This window comes from Centroberyx affinis, unplaced genomic scaffold (genome assembly GCF_046629955.1).
Source record: "Centroberyx affinis isolate AG114_WGS23_722 - 3 ecotype Tasmania unplaced genomic scaffold, CSIRO-AGI_Caff_v1 ptg005319l_1, whole genome shotgun sequence".
NCBI lineage: Eukaryota > Metazoa > Chordata > Actinopteri > Beryciformes > Berycidae > Centroberyx > Centroberyx affinis.
The window spans coordinates 96380-118500 of NW_027282654.1; the positions used below are offsets into that span (position 1 = coordinate 96380).

Sequence of the window (22121 nt, forward strand, 5' to 3'; positions counted from 1 at the left end):
CAAATCTCCATCTGAAAAGTAACTAAAGCTGTCAAATAAATGTAGTGGAGTAGAAAGTACAATATTTCCCTCTGAAATGTAGTGGAGTGGAAGTATAAAGTAGCATCAAATGGAAATACTCAAGTAAAGTACAAGTATCTCAAAATTGTACTTAAGTACAACCCTAACCCTATGTTATGATGTTTTACATTTTACTTATTTGACGTTTCATTGTTGATATCTTTTCGTTTTATGCAATGAATTTTATGGCTAAATTCTTTATATTCTGTGTTATTGCTACTGTGTTTTACTCTTCTTTTTTCATTTTATTTATTATCCTTGTTGGGAAGCACTTTGCAACAGCTGTTTAAAAAAGTGCTATATTGTGCTGCTAATATGGCAGGCACTGAACTCTGCAATAGCCAAACTCCAACAGTTGTGTGTTGGAAGGGTGCTGTAATCTCAGGGTCCCAAGGGTGCTGTTATCGGTAGCTTAATTTAACGTGATGCTCATAAATGAACCGAGAGCAGACCGCAGCTCCCTTTAGACCACGAAAAGTGCCTTTCGCTCTCTTTATCTCTCTCTCTCTCTCTCTCTCCCTCTCTCGCTCTCTCTCTCTCACACACACACACACACACACACACACACACACACACAATCATCAGCAGCACTTTGATGGACTGTAAATCCGTAAATCAGCTAACTCTTCCAGATGGTGTCTTGGTGGCCCACAGATGAATGCTGATGATCTAATGGCTCATTTGAGTTGTTGTGTTGCCCTCACTGACCTTGTGTGTGTGTGTGTGTGTGTGTGTGCGTGTGTGTGTGCGTGTTTTGCCCTATTTTTGCCACGATGCACAACAGCCATTTCCTAAAGATTTCCCATGAGCTTAATGCTACTTTCCCATCCACTCTTAACCTTTCATTTATGCAGTAATTCATTGATTGACGTGTTGATTGGATTTGCTCAGTGTGTTTATCCTTTCTCTTCTTTTCCTCATTCTATTCCTCATTCTCATTTCCACACTCAAGTATGAGCCAATTACATGTTAAATCAAGTTTAAATTGGTTTTCCTGTTCTTTTGCTATTGACACAATTTTACCTTCAAAGTGTGTGTGTGTGTGTGTGTGTGTGTGTGACGTTGTTTTCCCATGCTCAGTGTAATGTGAAAGAGACCATGGGGGGTTTGTTGGCAAATGACACATCCGCTTAGAAACGAAACACTCTCGCTTTGAAGAATGAGCATGAAGTGAACTTGCAATCTTCGCTTGTCTTCTAGCGTCTTCACTTCCGCTCCACGTTGCTTTGTTCAAAACAATGCCATGCTCTAATATTTTTCCTTAAGCATGAGACGTCATCTTGGCTGAGCATGAAATTTATGGATTCATAAGGTGTTTGGGTGTACGTGATAAGTTCGCAAGATTTGGAGGACATCACAGTTGCATGGTATGTATCTTAGCTAACTGAGCGGGAGCGTATCTATGTGCCCAGGGTCCTATGTTCCCAGGGTCCTATGTTCCCAGGGGCCTAAGTTCCCAAGGTCCGGGGTCCTATGTTCCCAGGGTCCTATGTTCCCAGGGTCCTAAGTTCCCAGGGTCCTAAGTTCCCAGGGTCCTAAGTTCCCAAGGTCCAGGGTCCTATGTTCCCAGGGTCCTAAGTTCCCAAGGTCCAGGGTCCTACGTTCCCAGGGTCCTATGTTCCCAGGGTCCTAAGTTCCCAAGGTCCGGGGTCCTATGTTCCCAGGATCCTACGTTCCCAGGGTCCTATGTTCCCCAGTTCAATATTCTGTTAACACACATTAACCCTCCTATTGTGTTCGGGTCAAATTTGACCCGTTTCAAGTTAAAATATTTCATAAATATTATCCAGTTTTTTTTATTGGAACAAGGCTTCAAACCAGCTATATAAACACAACAAAACCAATGGTTATCATTTTATTTGATTTTGAAGGTCTCTAACCCTAACCCTAACCTAATCCTAGAACTGGAGAACATAGGACCCTGGGAACATAGGACCCTTTGTCATGTTCCCATTATGTGCCATATAAATCTGGGGAATATAGGACCCTGGGAACATAGGAATGACTCCAACTGGGGAACCAGGATGCTTCAATATTCAATATTGTTAAACTTGACCATTTTCATGCCATGTATATTTATATTCCTGCATATTTGTGTAGAATCTCATCAAAATGTCACATTAGAATCAGGTTAAGGTCTTCCCCATAGACAACCAGTGCTGTATTGATCAAAAATACAACAAGTTTGTCATCAATCATGTCATATCCAGATCCCATTTTTAATAAATGGCCAATATTGACCCAATATATTGTGTGAGACAGAGAAGAGAGATGCACAAATGCTGTCAGTCATTCCAGAATTCTCATAGCTCACTGGAGGAGGATTTAGCCAAATCAATCATTACCATTCACCTCCCTGACAGAATTCGGTAAACATTTCTGGGGCAGAGGAACGGCGAATGACACAAACAGCGCTGCATGTCAGTTCAAGTAGGCGGCTGTGTTCCCTCTGTGAGCTAAAATACATTCACTGATGACACATAAACCCATTCTTTCTGCTTGGATTATATGCTGGAAATGCATGAATTAAACCAAAAAGGTAAAATGTGACACATCCTGATGAATGTCTATATTGTGTGTATTATTGGTGCCTTCAAGCGCTGTCAGAAAAATCATAATCATGAGCTCAGTGCACATGAATGATCCAGCACATGCTAATTGTAAGTAGGTAAATTTGAGTATTCTATGATATCCAAGTTAGCTAATAAATCTAGTGGAGAAAAATATTAGTGATGCTAATTGCTAGCAACCTAATTAAAACACCACTTATGGATCTGGAGGACAAATTAACTTTGTGCTGCTTGATTTTGAAAGGGACAAAAAAAAAAATTGCTTTGTTTGTCCTTTTTATTATCAATATAACAAAAATCAATTATATTTTCACAAAAGTATTATTTATGCTTTGACACTACTTACAATATTTGGCAATACTTAGTATAAGGTATACTATGAATTTCTGTCATAAAGATTTATGTCAGTTAAAAAAAGCATACACTGTTGAGTGAGAGTAGGCTCCATGCTAACACTTAACAGTATGTTGAGTAATAGTAAAAAAAAAAAAAAAAATAGATGCTAATGGATTTGCTTTGAATAAAATAAAGGATTTCTTCAGCGTCCACTTGTTATGTAAGCCAGAGACTACACAGAACCAAATACCAGCTTTATAGGAAGCTGTCTGCAGCCTTTTGTGATATACAAAGCACAGCGGTCAGTATTATTATACTGTTATGTTTTTCATTAATTGTGCAGCTAAAAATTCTCCTATTTGTTTTTGTCATGTAGTTGTTTGTGCCTGTTTCAGGTATTAAGCTAGAACACTATGTTAAATTTTAAATGAGCAGTGAATTTCTCCAGCTGATCCTACCATGTATGCCATGCACCCTCATTGTGTCTTTGGCTTAAATTAACTGAAAATTAATAATCATTACAAAATTATAGTTACCAGTGAGCACTGGCTAATGTGTGTTTGACAGACAAACGTATCTTTTTGATATGTTTTGGAAGCCATAAAAACATTTTTAGTCTCTCCATCTATGGTACATAGTACAAAGAATGGGATATATGACCAGTGGGAACTCTTTTTGAGAAGATGTCAAGAAATGTCTCAAGTTGACCAGTATATCAGGAGCTAGCTGTGGCTGCTTAAACACATTTCATTAGTCTAGCTTTCAATGGAGAGTTTTAGTGTCCTATGATGGTGGGACATAAACACACTGTCATGGGACCGGCTGTCCCATTGCCTGCCTCACCTCCTGACCTGCCCGCCTCTCCTACTCTTTTCACTCCACAGTCCTGCCATCCTCCTGCCAGCCACCAGATGTCCTCGGACTTTCCCTCCTCCTGCTACACACACCTGTCTTCTGTCAGCCCATTAGCCCTGTTACCTTGTTCCCCCTTCACCAGCCTGCTCTCTACCAATCACCTCCCGGACTCTCCCCTGCCAGCCAGCTGTCCCTCATTTGTGTAATCAGTCTGTATATATCTTTTCTTGTTTCTTTGTAGTCCTTGCGAGTTTGTTGTCTTTTGTTACCTGTTGTGTTACCCTGTGTTCCATGTGGAAATCTTCTGCCTAGTTACTGGCCATGTTTGGTTTTTGTTCTTCTTTTGTTTAGTACTTCTGCCTTAGTTTTTTCATTAAAGCTCTTGCTTCTACCAGTTCCTCTCTCTGCTGGTCATTGCATTTGGGTCCTAGTCTCTGCTCCCCTGACAGTACGAACTCGCCAGTATGGACCCAGCAGCCGGTAATTTTGATAAAGAGCTGTGTGAGCTGATTTTTACTCTTCAGAGCCTCGTAGGTTGTTGGAGGAGGGCCTCTGATCTTGAGCACAAGCATGAAGCCCTGACTATGGCACACAGGGAGGTGTCCTCAAAGCCTTGGCTGAGGAGCTCTTTACCTGGGTGGGCCAAGAGCTTCCTCAGCATCATGGATTCTCGGCCTGCATCTCAGCCTGCTTCCCGGCCTGCTAGCCTCCAGTCTGCTAGCTTCCAGCCTGCACCTCGGCCTGCTAGCCTCCAGCCTGCTGGCTTTCAGCCTGCACCTCGGATTTCTCGCATTCAGCCTGCACCCCGGACTGTTCGCAACCAGCCTGTACTCCAGTCGATAAGGCTTGGGTTCGTGAGCCTGCAGCCTTCCTGTCCTGAGTCGGCTAGCCCGTTTCCTGCCTGTCCTGAACCTGCCTGTTCTGAGCCGGTTAGCCCGCTACCTGCCTTTCCTGATCCAGCCTGTCCTGATCCTGCATTCCCTGAACCCCATGAGACTGGTTTGGATCAGCTACGGAGCCACCCTGATGTCCAGCAGTCACCCTATGTAGGGACTCGCCATGCCATTTTCACAGGGAACCGCAGAGTCTCCAGAAGGAGGGGAGGTCCCCATGGCTCCCGACGTCACTGGCTCTTTCCGCTGCCCAGCGCCACAGAGTCTCTGCTGCCCAGCGCCACTCCTGAAGTCCAGCCTGTTCCTGCGCCGCGAAAGCTCCCAGTCCTCGAGCTGCGGCGGTTTCCGGTTACTGCGCCGCGAAAGATCCCAGTCCTCGAGCTGCGGCGGTTTCCGGTTCCTGCGCCGCAAAAGCTCCCAGTCCTCGAGCTGCAGCGGTTTCCGGTTCCTGCGCCGCGAAAGCTCCCTGTTCCCCAGCTGCAGCGGTTTCCGGTTCCTGCACCGCAAAAGCTCCCTGTTCCCCAGCTGCAGCGGTTTCCTGTTCCTGCACCACGAAAGCTTCCCGTCCCTGAGCTGTGGTGGTTTCCTGTTCCTGCACCGCGAAAGCTCCCTGTTCCCGACCTGCAGTGTTTTCCTGTGCCTGCGCCGCGAAAGCTCCCAGTCCTCGAGCTGCGGCGGTTTCCTGTTCCTGCGCCACGAAAGCTTCCTGTCCCTGAGCTGCGGTGGTCTCCTGTTCCTGCACCATGAAAGCTCTCTGTTCCTGAGCAGTTGTTTCTTGTTCCTGTGCTGCAGCAATCCGCTGAGCCTTAGTTGCAGCAGTCTTCAGTACCTGTTCTGCTGCAGTCTCCTTTGGCTGTGCTCCAGCAGTCTCCTGTTCCTCTGGCTCCTCCGGCCATGCCTGCCGTCGTCCAGCCAGATCCCCAGCTGTCGGGCGCACCTGCCGACACCCTGCCATTCTCTGTCGGCCATCTCCGCTGCAGGACTCCGATCCTGCATTCCAGTCTCCGGTCAACTCCAGTGTCTCCTGTAACACCAGTGCCGGTCCTGTACTCCAACCGCCAGACTCCGGTCCTGCACTCCAGTCTCCGGTTTCTGGTCCTGTGTTCCAGTCTCCAGCCTCCGATCCTGTACTCCAGTCTCCAGTTACCGGTTCTGCATTCCAGTCTCTGACCTCCGATCCTGTACTCCAGTCTCTGACCTCCGATCCTGTACTCCAGTCTCTGACCTCCGGTCCTGCTTTCCAGTCTCTGACCTCCGGTCCTGCTTTCCGGTCTCCGGCCTCCGGTCCCGCATTCCTGGCTGCGGACTCCGGTCCTGCACTCCTGCCGCCGAACACCAGTCCTGAACTCCTGATGCCAGAAGCTGATATCGTAGCCTGCCCCGACCTGCAACCTGATCTTCTGGTGCTTGCTGAATTTCCTGACCTCCAGCCTGGTTGTGGACCTCCTGAGCGGTCCCGCCTACATTGCCGGCCTCCTGAGTGGTCCTGTCCACGTCGCCGGTGTTCAGAGCTGTTCCGCCACTCTGGTCGTCCTCCTGCCCGTCCTCCAGAGCTGCTCCGCCGGTCTGGTCGTCTGCCTGCCCGTCCTCCAGAGCTGTTTCTTCTACATAGCCAGCTTCCAGGTCGATTTCTGGAGCTGCTCTGTCTTCGTCGCCGTACCCAGGCCAGACCTGCACTGCCCATCTGCTCTGCCTCCAGGCCGTCCGCCTGAGGTTTCCTACTCAGCCTCTGCTCTGCCTCCAGGCTGTCCCCCCGAGGTTTCCTGCTCAGCCTCTGTCCTACCTCCAGGCCGTCCACCTGAGGTTTCCTGCTCGGCCTCTGTCCTACCTCCAGGCCGTCCGCCTGAGGCTTCCTTCTCGGCCTCTGCTCTGCCTCCTGGTCGTCCGCCCGAAGTCTCCTGTTCGTTCTCCGTTCTGTCCCCGGGCCGTCCACCCGAGGTCCCTGGCTCCATCCTTCTGCTCCCAGGTCACTTGTCCCTGTTACCTGTTGTGTTACTCTGTGTTCCATGTGGAAATCTTCTGCCTAGTTACCAGCCAGGTTTGGTTTTTGTTCTTCTTTTGTTTAGTACTTCTGCCTTAGTTTTTTCATTAAAGCTCTTGCTTCTACCAGTTCCTCTCTATGCCGGTCATTGCATTTGGGTCCTAGTCTCTGCTCCCCTGACACACACATCGTTCGAACTCAAGCGGCATCAACACTTCACAAACACATTCATCTCTGTTCTGCGATGATCTGCATGATTTATTAAAAAAGCCGTATGATAGATCATCCAAGATGTTTGCTGATGATGGAATCTTGAAACAAGACACTGTACGTTAATAAATAGCATTTATTGAAACTTGCATGTTGACAAATGAAAGTACAAAAGACAGTTAACCACTGACACTTCATGTACGGGGATTTCACAAAACATGTACAAATTCTTTGTGTCGCTTGGTCTAATTATCTCTCTTATCTCTGATAAGTATCCCTTGACATCGGCAAGTCAGCCAAGCTCTCTCCTTTTCCATGCATATAAATTATAACTTTGGTTTGGGTGTCACAAGTACAAAAAAAACATTCCCAGAACGTCTTTTTGGAGGTTGTCCCTTGTTTGTCCCTCTGTTTGATCCTTACCCCCTCCCTACCCCCCAGTACTTGGTCAATTCAAAATAATTGTTAAATTCCTTGTGTTTCAATTCTAAATTCTAGTACTAATAATTATTTTATTCTTCACATCCAAATGTCTAATTATAGCGAAAGCCCAGGTTTCCCCACAGTTCACCGGCTGTCAGGTCTGAGCCCAGTATAAGCAGTCAGAGTCCCATCAGCAACAGGTTAAAGGCCAGCAATGTAATGCACAGCGGGTTCTACTCTTACCCTGCATTCAAGTGGCATCGGATTTACGGTCTGAGGTGCCACATGAACATCTTATTATGTCGGCCGATCAAGTCGGAGAAATGTGGATTGTAGATGCAGCACGAATTGGCCGAGTTGTGTCGTAATCGCTCTTTCCAACATGGCCGAACAGAGCGCAGTCGTACGTAAACGGTAACAAATTTCATACTAATAAAGCCGAAAATGAACCACAAGTACAAATTGAAAAGACATGGATATTCCTTGATAACTATAGTGACACGGCATTCAATTTCCTGTGGTATTTACAGTCATAATCCCCTGAAATAGCCGAAGATTGTTTGCTAGGCTATCGCTAGCTCGATTGCTAACGTTAACCTAGAAGGCTGGCAGCGTGTGTTAACAGTTGAAGAAACGTTCTCCAATTTTGAACGCAAACTATTCTGGACTCGGAGAAAAGTATGACCCAACATCACTTGAATGCATGGTTAGACCTTGAATGTTGTAAGGGTTCTCCTCAGGTTGCATTGACTTCAGGTGCGCTTGACAGGGATCAATCATACAAGTTCGATAGTGCTTTGCAGTTTTCGAGAAATTAGTTTGTGAACATTGAAGCGGTTAAGAAATTTTAATATTTTCAGTGATTTTCTGTTTTGTCGTACGTTCATAATAAAAGGCTTTCATGTGCTATTGGTGTTTGTATTCAAATAGTTGTAAATAGGGTTAGACTGATATATCAGTTTACCGATATCAGCAACTCAATGTCGTCCACCTTCAGTTTGAGGCAGTTTGCTTAATTGATCAATAGGCTACTATACTGGCTGTCTATGGCAGTGGTTCACAACGTGGGGTCCGGGGACCACCAGGGGTCCTTGAGGGGGTTCCAGAGGGTCCCCAGCAAATTGATGAATTGTTTAACTTCATCATTATTTCATTTACAAGAAGTTAACACAGTTAGAGAATATAGAAGAATGACTATTTTGATCATAGTTTCACTGTTTTCTCTCCACCTACAATACAGATAGTCATGGAGTTCTGACAAAATCATATCAAACATAAAAATATTCTCAGATTTGGATCCGAGAGACAAAATCTCATCAAATGGGAGTCCGTGGCCCTAATGTGGACTAAATTAGGGGTCCTTGATATGAAAAAGGTTGAGAATCACTGGTCTATGGGAAGCCCTTAAGCAACTGATTCTAATGAGACGTTTGATCGGATTCCATAAAAGTATATACTGTATATATACACACATATATACAGTATATTTACATATTTTAGTTATTATCCTGGGATTCAATGGAGAATTTTAGAGTTCCATGCTGTTTCAGAGGCTTTTACACCCTGACAAGAATACAGATCTGGGGGAAACACTGAATACTGAATGGTAAAATTTAGAGATATTGAATACTGGCACAAAACTACCGGCAACTTCAATCCAGAAATATCAGTATCGTTATCAGCTTTCAAAAACCTGTATCGGTCGAACCCTAGTTAAAAATACAAGCCACTTGGCATTAACATGGAATAAGGATGCTCAATGTCTGGTTTGTAACCATATACTGCAGTATTATTTTATTGGTACCACCTTAGTATTGGCATTCACACATTTTCATATTGGTTGTCACACTAAATCAAAGCAGATCTCTATGTGCTAGGAAGGTGTGATGGTGATGCCCCCTGCTGGCTGCCAGAAACATCTGACTCCAATACTCTGCAGCCTTCTCATCCTTCCTTCCCAGACAAAAATAAAGTGGACTCAAGCATCCGTTGTAAAGTGGTTTATTAAAATGGTTGGAATAAGCTACTTAAGGGCCACTTTGTTTTCCAACATAATGTCAGAGTCTTAAGGCTCTGCAAACCTCTTTGGCTGAATGTAAGACCTCAGTTACACTTGACATTTCAATAGGATTTCCCACATCCTGGCATTAAGATCTGATATGATGAGATCAAACCGTCGTGTATCCGCACTTTGCCTGAAAAAAAATGTCGGTGGCTATATGTATTTAAATCCTCGCCATGTCTTTACATTGGTCATAGGCACATTGTGACTACATTGCATCCAGACTACATAGAACTCCTATCACAATGCGAGCCTGTGTAAGTATTATACTGTACTACACTGCTAGTAAGATAAGATGAAACTTAAATGATCCCTGTGGGGGAATTGCATCGTCGCAGCAGCAAATAGTAATAGGATACAGCAAAGAAAATCAGAATATAAATAAAAATATAGCAAATGGGGTACTACATGAGGGTGTGCAAAATAACAGCAGTAGAACACAGTGAGACAAAGAAACACTTAATTGAAAATATGTATGACTTGAAAATATAACAAATATTATGAAATATATATATATATATAAAATAAGGGAGAAATTATAAAAAAATATTAAGATATTTGCAATATATAACATTAGAAAAGTTGGCACTATGTCTCTTCACCAACATCACCAAGACAAATCCTGTACAGTTATCTTACAAATAATTTGATTCTGAGTTCTGACCACCTCCGAGTCAGGTTTGAGGAGCAGCTGATAGAAATGTGAGCGAAATAAAATAAAAGCTTGCGAAAAATTAAAACTTGAGCAAATTAAGATGGGCTTAATCTGGGCCTGTGATTTAATAAGCTCTGGTGGTTGATTGGACAACAAAAGTCGCAAGCAAATGTAATGTACCATATGAGGCTGTGATCAGATAGGAGGCTTTTTCTCCTGTGCAAAGCTCGGCTGTAAGTGCAAGGAGCATTACATCGTTGTTGCTATGCAACACAAAGTTTGACAACTACTGAGTGTTAGCAAATGGGGAAGTAACAAAGGGGATAACCTTGTTGAAAATAAAAATAGACAGAAAGCTAGTGATTGCTGTGCTTATTCTTGAAGAGGATGAGGCCATTCTTAAAGGAATAGTTCACCCAAAAATGAAAATTCGGTCATCATCTACTCCCCCTCATGCCAGTTGAAACACAGGTGAAGTTTGTCCATATAACACACAGGGAGGTTGCCAGCGCAACTCCATAGAAAAGAACACGTCCCCATTGACTTCAGTTGTTTTGGAGAAGGCTGCTACCAAGTTGTGCTGGCAGCCTCCCTGTGTGTTATATGGACTAACAAATTTCACCTGTTTCATTTGGCATGAGGGTGAGTAGATGATGACAGAATTTTTATTTTTGGGTGAACTATTCCTTTAAATGAAGGATGTGGTACATGACGTTCTGCTAGGAAGACGAGAGCACCAACAGTTTTATCGTCTCCTCCAAGAGCTCTGCCTAGATAGAGTCTGTTTCAAAGGCTATTTTGACATTGATATAATGTGTGGTATAATGTTGAGACATATTCAACTTGGAGTGACCGGGGCGGCGCCCCAAAACGCACCGCGCCCAGAACGCCAGCCGCAAAGGCCGGAGGAGACATGGGCCAAACCGCTGAAAATAACCGAAAAAAAAGGCGCAGACACATTTAGAAAAGCGTCCTATGTGATCACAGACCTAACCCGGGCCATGGCTCCATAAAAAGTCGTGATGAATCGGCACCTCAGACACAAGAAAGAAAAGCGGTATCGGCACATCTAACGTCAAAAACGACATTTCAATTCAAACCACCTTTTATTTACACATCGTCACATTTACACGTCGATCACTTCTCGGCCGTGTGGCTCTTCATGTGAAGTTTCACGTACGTCTTCCGATGGAAGCCTTTGCCGCAGACCTCGCACCGGTGCGGCTTCTCCCCGGTGTGCGTGCTCGTGTGCTGCTTCAGAGTCGAGTGGTCGCTGAAACACCGGCCGCACACGTTGCAGAGGTACGGCTTCTCCCCGGTGTGCGTCCGCATGTGTCGCATCATGTTGTGCCGACAGTTGAAGGACTTGCCGCACTCGCTGCACAGGAACGGCTTCTCCCCCGTGTGGATCCGCATGTGCATCTCCAGGTTCCCCTGGCTGTCGAAACACTTGCCGCACACCTCGCACACCTTCCCGTTCTTGTGAGTCTTCAGGTGGAGCTTTAGGCTCTCCTCGGAGTCGAAGTGGGTCCCGCAGACGCCGCAGAGGTCGGTCGCGTGGCTCTTGGCGTGGTTCACCAGGGACACCATGGAGTGGAACATCTTGCCGCACACCTCGCATATGGTCCGGGTCTGCGGCTTCTTCGGCGGCGACGCCTTGCCCTTCTTCTCGCCGCCGCCGCCGCCGCCCTCCTCGTTCTCCGTGGACGGGCTGCCCGCCGAGAGGGCCTTCTCGTGCAGGTGGACCAGCAGGTGCCGCTTCAGCGTCGAGTAGTCGTTGAAGCACTTGCCGCAGACGGTGCACGGGTACGGCTTCTCCCCCGTGTGGATCCTGATGTGCCGCATCATGTTGTGGCGGCAGTTGAAGGACTTCCCGCACTCGCTGCAGTTGAACGGCTTCTCCCCCGTGTGGATCCTCATGTGCGTCTCCAGGCCGCTGGACGCCCCGAAGCACTTCCCGCAGACGCCGCACACCTCGGCCTTCACGTGGGTCTTCAGGTGCAGCCGGAAGCCCTCCTCCGTCTCGAAGCGCTCCCCGCACACGCCGCAGACGTCCTTCGGGTGGGTCTCCATGTGGTTCACGAGCGAGACGTTGGCGTGAAAGGACTTCCCGCAGACTTTACAGCAGATGCGCGACCTGGACTTCTTGGCCCCGCGCAGTTTCGGCGCCTTCGGCAGACGGGGCGCCGCGCTCTTCCTCCAGGCGTCGTTGCTGTCGCTCTCTTCGCTTTGGGACGCCCCGCTGCCCCTCCATTCGTCGTCGCTGTCCTCGTGCTCGGCGGCGGAGCAGCCCGAAGACCCGCCCTCGTCCCCTTCGGCCTTGGTTTGCATCTGCTCGGCCGAAGTGCCGGGAAGAGGATCTCCCTCGCCTTTACCCCCGCCGTGACCCTGATAGCTGGACTGCGGCTGGTCGAGCTCGTTTTTCACATACGGAGGCGTGAATATGAATCTGATGGTGTCGTCCTCCTCCAGGCCTTGGAGCTGCTCTCCTTCCTGGCTGCCGGAGAGCTCCCCCTGGCTCTTTCCGGTCTGCGGCGGCGGCTCCTGGTCTTCCTGGCTCAGGCTGGCGCTCCACTCCTGCTCGCAGTGCTGCTGCCCGGAGGGAAAGTCCTCGTCCCAGACGGAGAGGGCGAGCTGCGGTTGGTCTGAGGGAAAGGAGAAGATAAGATCAGACCTTCACGATCCCTGCAGTAATAGTGACAGCAAGAAAAGAAAAGCCTTTGTAGCTGAAATGTGGTGAAACTCCAGTGGGTGGGGAGTTTTTGTTCCAAAACAGATTAAGGGGCCAGAAAAGTAGTTTTAAAAGCCACAAATCTCAGCACCTGGACAAGTAATGGTTGAGTCATTGGTAGCGATCATCAACCCTATCAGTCCCCCGCAGATATATTATGGTCATTTTGAGCAATATGAATTATAGCACATGAGTGTGTGGAAAATAACAGCGGTAGAACATATTGAGACAAAGACGAGAATGACTGTTCAATATGAAATTATACCAAATGAAATGTATTCAGTATGAAATAAGTAAAATAAATAGATATATACAAATGAGAAACAACATGGGGAAAAAGTTGCAAAAAAAATTCAAGCAAAAGATCAGCAGCATGTGCAGCAGTGAATTACTGATGTGGTACAGATACTGATATCAGTCAATCCACATATGTTTTGGTGGATACAAAGAAACACGGTACTCCATTTATACTGTAGTAGTACGGTACCATAGTAGTAGTAGTGTTGTAGTAGTGCAGTGACCAATTCCCGCATAAGGCTTTAGTTTTCAGGTGCTGTGTTAGGTCAGGAAAGTCAGAACCTAATGACAAGATACTAAATTCTACTCTATCATTGAAAAAAAAAATTCTTGATGAATGTGGTTTGACCATTTTGGGAATTACATGGCCAATATGTGACTGTAGTTTTTTTTTTTTTTTAATTGGCCTAATTTAGTAATAATCAGGGATTGGCCAGTCAATGTCGTCCATCTCTAATATGACTGATTACATATTTACTGTAGAATTGATCAATACTGTACTGATTATCTATGCCAAAATGCCACATTTTGATCAAATTTAAAGATCCTGAAAATTGGCACAAAATATCACCAATAGGCAGCTTCAATTCAGAAATATTGGTATCATTCAGTACCCATCTTCAAAAACGCATATCAGTCGTATCCACACCATGTACAGTGGCTTGACAGGGTTAAACAAGATCCATCAGCTGAACCCTACACATTTTTATAATGTTTTATAAACAAAGGTAAAGTCTGGTTTGCCACGTTTCCACCACAAGAGATGAAATATTCATCATCATAAGTCAGGTCACAGCCATTATAGCGCGAACAGCCTTACAAAAGAAACCTGACGTTGCCATGTTTGCTGAAAAATCAATGTTTGGCATCGCTCCCATGTAACCGTTGTAACAGTGACCCTGTACAAAATGACATTGAATGGAGCTAAAACAGATCTAATTTTACATAGCTATACTTTGAAAATTCATTTTTATTTCGGGTATCAAAAGTATCTGAATATCAAAATTTAGGCTACTATTATTATTAATGCGGAGGCAGCAATTTCCCGGTATTCCACAAAAAATGTCAGTCCTTTTTATGCTAGCACAGTGGCTAAAAAACAGACTGGATAAAATATAATTATTTTAGGAACAACAATACATAACATATTGCAATAGGAACGAGATTGCCAGTACACTCCTATAACATTAATATTAGTATCTTGGAAATGACCATAACGTGCCGTTCGGTCGTACGGAAAGAACGTCACACTAAACGTCATTCAAAAATCTGACAATTTATTGTTTCCTTGATTACTGACAAAACTATAATGATCATGAACTATTATTCTACATCAGTAGGAGCCATTCTACAATTCGGCACAGATCCAATCCACTAATCGGCACGTGTTTCAATTAAAATTTAAGTTTGAGAAACGGTTCGCCAGTTATTCCCACGATCTTCTTCCATCAAAATACTCCGCTGATGGCGGTGGCAAGCAGTCAGACAATAATAAAAGTTAAAATTTTAATGAAAGTAGGCCTAAGTGCTACCTGGTGGATCACTTGCATGCCGAATTTACCTAACAATTACTATAATGTCTTAAAGTGTGGTCTACCGTGTATGCTCATTTGCAGACAAGCAAAGAATCATTAAATGTCTATATTTTTTAATAGTTTGGCGTGACGTCCCCTCCATGAAAGAAAGAATGGCAGGTATCATCTTACCCCGGAAGGGCCTGCTGTAAAGGCTCTTCATGTGAACCAGGTAATGCAGCTGCTGTTATAGTTAATCTAGTTTACCTGTCACTGTATGTACGACCTCGTCATATAACATGACAAACAGGAACGTAAGCAGTAACTTTCAATTTGCCTGACACTCCTGAATTTTTCACCAAGAAAGTGGGCGTTGACGGGGCTCATGTTGTTAACGCTGTAGTGATTCGAGTGTGCAGATTCCAGGCATTTTACCAAGCAAGGCAAAAAAAAAAAAGATGAACACATGCCAACGAGTCACAAACCTGATAGTTTGTTTATCTTTATCTCTGGTTTTAAAACCGTTTCTAGCATCCTGCGTTGCCGGCGGATCTCCCGTTTTGACAGCAAAATCTCCTCCTCGTACCCAGCTATGGTTTTTTTAACCGCCTCGAATATCTCGTCAGCAGCCGCGGACAGCCGTTCATTAACAAGGACTCTGAGAATTTGTATGCTAGACATGGTGTGAGCAAACCACTCGGATATATAACTAGCTAAATGTGACAGCGGTTCAGTGATTTTCAACGCTGTTTTTGTTATGAATATGGTAACCTGACATCTAACGTTTGATCAGTGTCAAGTCAGTCAAGATAAAACAGTTAACTTCCGGCCTTAGGCTTCAAAATAAAACTCTTATTGTCGAACTTTAAGCGTTTTTTGAAGAATATACATAATACGGAGGTGAAAATAAAGAATGTCCTTAAGTCGGAATCTGCAGTAAATGAGAATACAATTGTTGCCATTTTGTTTGGGTTTTTTTGCAATTTTTTTTTGTTTTGTTTTGCTTTTCAGATGTCATATAGGCTACACAGGTCTTCCAATGATGTACAAAGATGCAAACATCAAACCTACCAGACAACTCCATAGTATTTGGGTCCCACCCTACAGCCTTTTTTAGTTTAAATAGACTTAATACACATGCCTCAAATTTGTTTGGTAGCGAGAATTCACATTCTTGGCAGCCTTGTATAGCTACATGGCATCTTGCATAAGCATATATATGCATAAGCCTATTATATGCTGTGAAAACGACATTTTGCAAAAGAAAAAACAACATCTATTTAATAGCTAGAGTTTATTGTAATAATTAAAGTTTGTTTTGACACGATTTGTATTTCTTTTTCCAGGAGTAACAGGTGTTACGCTTTTATTTTGAAGGCAAAGTCACCTTACTTTCAGTCTTTATTCTGGCTAAAACGGACAACTTGACGCTGCTAACAACACGGGCTTCTTTGTGTACTTCCGGTATTCTAGGTCTTTAGTTCCGGGTATTTATTTCAAAATAAAATGTGTCTTCTGAAATTTTCAAAAGCCAGATTATTCAGTATCTCATAATATGTTTTATAATAATAAATTATTTATTTAGCAGTTATCGAAAAACAGACTAGTTTACACGCATATACATAATTTAAGTGTTTCATATCAAAACATCAGAAATCACACAGCATATGGAATACAAATGAACAAATCAACCCTAACCCTAACCCTAAGACAAAAATGAATAAAAAGTATAAAAGACATTCTTTTGAGAGATTTAAAAGATGATTCTGATTTAGTTGGGCTGAGCTCCTCAAGCAGGTTCCACAATCTAGGGGTTTTCAGTTGTAACCTACTTTATGTCAGGGTGGAATGTGCTTTGAAACCGACTTGTCCAGTTGTGATGCTGTAACTGGAGATAATCTGAAACTGTCTGCAAAAAGAAACTGATTTTTTTTTTATATTGCATTGCACTTTTTAACTCTAATCGCTCAAATAAAATCAAATTTTGTCTGTCTTCATTAAACATCCTTGATCACATCACTGCCTTTATTACTAAAATGTTTTTTTAGTGAATTTTCACAAATAGTCATATCACATAAAACACCTATACAAAGACCTGACAGTACTCAACAGATGAGAAAAAACACATTTAAACAAATAAGGTATAGCACTAAACACACCAATCAGACCATAAAGACTTAAAACCCAGTGACAAAGGAAATCAACATCTACATCATAACAGTTATAAACACACTGATGGCATGGATCACTTAACAAAATGTTAGATTTCACACAGCAGAAGATGTGCATTCATTTCAGTCAAAAATGTTTATTTAATTTGCTGTAGGGGAGCAGAAAAATGCTGCAAAGTAACTAGAAGGCAAAGAGGTTAATCCAAATAATCTCTTTATTACAAGATAATAAACATAGATAAAATGTTAGCTGTAGCCTGATACAGGTTGTAGCAGCAGCAAGTAGGGAGGTAATTCAAAGGGATCGCCACTAGGTGGCAGAATGAGGACAGATACCGCACCATACCACTGCCTGGAACACCAGTCATAGGCCTACAGCACGGGACCAAGCCTGGATCCTCACCATAGGAGCACACCTGTAATATTGGACATGCGCATATCAGTGACAGATTCATGAGGTGGAGGGGCAGTTGTACAAGGAATCAGGAATCACCAGGGAAAAGCCACACTACAGTCTGAATTAACAAACCATTTTGAGACTACAAACTAAATATTACAATTTCTTCTTCTTTTATTCTAGATTTACATTACCTGTATCAATTGTATAGCACAAACAAGGCGAGGTACATGCCATACCGTTGGGATAGGCCCTTTCCCAAAGCACTCCCTACCCACTACCACTTCACCACCAAGTGTCACTCCAGCTCAAGTTGCACTCGCAGCTGTGGAGGGCACTTCTAATGAAGGGTGTGAATAAATCGACAGACTGTGAGACGCCCTCGCCACTCTACGGGAAGAATTGGAAGCAGTCGTCACCATGGCAACCGATAGACGCCCTGCTCGCGCGGCTGCTTTGCTGTTTCAAATTTTTACGAGAGGCAACGATAACAGGTTGCAACTGTCACTGTAAACGCAGACCATCCAAAACCATGAGAATGAGATATGAAGTACATTTTATTTATTTTTATGTATGCATGCATATAGGCATTTATGGGTACAAGTCAAGCAATCTTAGGGACAAAGTGATATCCTCCTTTTTTTTTTGTTTTAAAATGAATATTCTCCCCACACACAGGGGGAATGGTCAGGGTTTGGTAATGCGATGCAAAAAAAAAAAATTTGATGCAAATTATTAATTCTTGCAGGAGTGATGAACAAAAACCCAAGGAGTTAATAAAACATCTGACCTCAAAACAAAAGAAAGAAACAAATCAGGATCTTTTCCATTAGAATTATTAGGATGCTGTTTTCTGAATGGAAACGGTTAAACTCTCTCTTTCACACATTAACACACACATAAACACACATGCAGTATTAATATTCAAGTTGTGTGAGTCAGCCGAAGGATGTCGAAGGAGGAACACAGATGTATTGCGTTCATGGGGGGGGGGGGGGGGGGAAGATCCGAAAAGAAAACTATGCTGGATAAAGAACCCAAGTGGGAAAAATGCAGAGCTTTCCCATTAAGACAAGTGTACATATTTACACCAAAACCAAAACTGAGCCAACTGAATTTCCCATCCCATCAAACCCATTATTTATACAGAGTCAAACCACTCAAAACCCAAATCACCACCTCATTATCCTGTTTAATCACTTTTGCTTACAACTACATATTGTTGTTGCCGGGTAAAAACCCTGTATCTCTAAAATATCAGCAGAAAAACAGCCATGTTTCTGGTTTTCATAAACCCAAGGATTGTAGTTTTTTCAAATCATGGATAAACAATGTAACCCTTGAACTGCAGTTAAAAATCACCAAAATTGGAGATACAAGGTTTCCATCCAACAGCGATGATATGCTCTGTGGATTTGTTCTGGTGTAATGGTGCTCCACTTGTAAAATGGGATGAATAACTCTGAGCTAGGGTTGATTCAAGTAGGCAGATTTGCATTCCCCTTGGATGTCTGTTAGAACATGAATGATGGAGCTTTCGGATGTTTACTGGGTTTTATTGTTGGCAGATGGTTGATATGGTTCTGAAAGTCAGACATAGAAATAGACCATATATTACAATGCCTGTATCAGATTAAATTAACATAACCATTATACCAAATAATAATGAGAATTACAATCAAATAATAACCATTCTTAAAATGGGTATTGATAGCTGTACACTACTGACTCATAGAAACCTAACACCAGATTAATCACAAGAAATAAAGAAACATCACTGACTTATTCCCTAGGAGAGTGCGACTCCCACAGTTTAATGTCTACAGTGCAAATAACAGTCTTAAGTCGCCATCTAGTGGCCAAAAAATGTAACTTCTGTAAGGTCTCCTGCACGTGGATTAATTGGTAAAATAGCGTCAATATTAATTAACTTGCACCACCTGATAAGGCAGGTCGAATGTAGACATGGAATATAACTAAAATATGACCTAACTTTACACAATACAACATGCAGGTACTTAGCAAGGCATGTAAAGGCATTAACATGAATTTGGATAGTTAAATCACCTGCATGAGTTAACTGAAAAATATACCTGTAGAGCTATCCAACATTACATTACATTACAGAGGTTTAAACTATACAGTGGCGATTTTCAGCAAATTAGCACAGCAAGAACAAATGGAAATAGTTATGATGCAGAACTTACGTTTTGTCATTTACGCACAAGTCCCAACAATATGACGACTGGAAACTACCAACTTTGGTCAGGCTAAGATCAGACTACGGCAAACTGTGCGGTCTCCAGCTCCTAATGAGAACCTCCACTCGACTCTCACACGCCAGTGCATTGCGCACGTTAGCCAATCAGATGCAAGATAACTTAAAGTACCTAATTATTGTGTCATACTATATTTGTAACAATTACCAAGATAACAATTATCACACACCACACCATAACTAAACTAAATAAAGTTACTGGAAATTGTGGCCTTTTCTACACCACTACATACTCTGTTTACTATATGATACATTTACCAGTGGTGGAAAAAGTAGAATGTCCTACTCAAGTAGAAGTACAGTTACTTTGGTTTTAGTTCAATAGAAGTAAAAGTACTGGTGTAAAAACCTACTGAAGAAAAAGTAAAAAGTGTCTCATTTAAAATGTCCTCAGAGTGAAAGTTACTGAGTTACTTTTTAGAAAAGAGAGCAGTGTTAGCTGTGATTCTAAAAAGGACAAGATGGCAGAGTTCAAGTTTGATTCTTTTAACTTTAAAATTGGGAAATTACAACATAAACAAAATAAATTTTCAATAATTTACAGCTTGAAAAAATCTGATATACATTGATGGGTGAGGTCAATAGTGTTTACTGTAATATGTGAAATATAACCAAGCTGACTGTTTGTGTTGTGTTTTCCTTGTATTTGCTATGTATTGTATGTTGTTGTTTTTTCTACTGTACTACTATAATATGACTGTCACTCACAAGCACTTTAACATTATCGCCAGTTCATAAGTTCATAAAAAAAAGTTCATAAAAAAAACTGCAGAAACAAAGTAAAGCCAGATTACTCTTCTCACTGTGAATGGTTCCACAATTTGTATCTATTTGCAATTGTCCAGTTTCTCATGATGGAGAAAAAGGTAAAAGTAAAATGACTGACTTTAAGAAAATACTCAAAACAGTACAAGTACACAAAAAAGCCACTCAATTACAGTAACGTGAGTAAATTATTTACTTCCACCCCTGATATTTACAATACAAAAGTTAAATAATTCTCTTATTGGTGCTGTTTTGTAGCTGATCCTTTGTTCAGCAACAATAGATTCACCTTACAGGAATCAATTAAGTATTGCATTATCATGACAATATTTTCATTTGCTGTAATGAGACTTTTCACAGTAAAAGCTCTCCACTGATGTTAGTCTGGACTGGCAGGTCAGACAGACATCGTCTTCATACACCTGGCCCATTGCTTTCCCAACAGCTGAGGAACTTCATTCCAACACAAGATATCAAAAAAAAAACCAAGATTGATAAAACCTGACACCTGCTCTGACAAAATGACTGATGGTGAGAACAGAAAACCCACTATGGAAAATAATGAGCTTATTTTGCATCTTAGGAATTTTGCTTGCAAAATAGTGTGCACTCGTATTATTTGTAGGAAAAATAAGAATAAGGAGAAAAATACACCACCAAACAACAACATAGAGGCAGAAATGTAAGGTACATTGCCAATAACTGTTTATAACAGTTCAATAACATGCAAAATGTCAGTTTTCATTCTATTTTCGTGGCTCATTCAAATGAATGGGAAGTAAAAATCTGAACACTGCCGAAGAACCCACATGTTAAAACTGGAAGTGGAATATTGCCTACAGTACTTGAGTAAATGTACTTAGTTACTTTCCACCTCTGGTGCAGGTTGGGAGCCAGCTTCGAACCCACAGCTTCACCAGAACGAATGTCGTTGCAATGCATAATTGTCTAGCTTTGTTATTTGTTAAAAACAGATTACTCTGTTTATTACTTGTATTTATCAGAAATATCTGTTACAAAATTCTGTTGATTTTGTATAAGAGTTTAGATAGACATGCTATAGGAGGAAATTTTACATTGCCGAAAGCAAGGACAAACGCAATCAAACGAACGGTCATGTACCGAGCTATGCATGAATGGAATTTACTCCCTTGACATATCACACAATAAAACAGTAAAACTTGATTTAAAATCTTAGTAAAACAGCATCTTTTGACTAGAGACGTTGAAAAGATGTAGAAACTAGGTTGGCTATTTTTTTAATAAAATACAAATATGAGTTTGATTGTGTTGATGTGTCATGTGGCCATGGAGGGAGTTTGTGGACCGGGAAACTGAAGTGAAACAGACTAATTTCATGTATTTTGATTATTGTATTGTCAGGAGCTTGTCTTGTCTGTGTGTGTTCTAGTCTTTGTCCTGTTTATTTTGTAATGTTATGTGTTATGATGTAAGTGTAATGGTTGCATTGTCACTATGTAAAGTCTGTTTTGTGGACCCCAGGAAGAATAGCTGCTGCAATGCTGTAGCTAATGGGGATCCTAATAAACTAAACAAGCAAATAGTAAACATGTTGTCCCCCACCAGTGATGTAGTTCCACCCTTGGGTCAGTCAGTGATTGCTGAGTGAACCTGAAATATGAGTGAAATTGTATAAGCATTTTGGTATGGGACAATGAAAGGACAGATTGACCATATATTTCTGTTGCCTACTCTCCTCAGAATTAGACTTACAAGTTATATCTTGGAATGTAGTAACTGTAATTGTCCTGTTTTTACTCAATACAGTACAAAATATAAGAACTACAATACGCAATAAATACAATCCGTACATTACACAATGTACACTACAATACAATTTATAATACAATATACAATATAATATACAATATACTAGGAGCGTGAGTGTTATGAATAATATAA

General features: G+C 42.4%; 1 protein-coding gene across 1 annotated transcript; it reads right to left on the minus strand.

Annotated features, from left to right (window-relative positions):
- Positions 1-10843: 10843 nt before the first annotated feature.
- Positions 10844-15268, minus strand: LOC139667149 (gastrula zinc finger protein XlCGF26.1-like). The gene is made up of 2 exons (XM_071546569.1): positions 15073-15268; positions 10844-12690 (listed from the first exon to the last, which is right to left on the minus strand). The coding sequence occupies exons 1-2, from the start codon at positions 15266-15268 to the stop codon at positions 11183-11185; spliced, it is 1704 nt and encodes a 567-aa protein (XP_071402670.1). The 3' UTR covers positions 10844-11182.
- Between the last annotated feature and the right edge of the window lie 6853 nt (positions 15269-22121).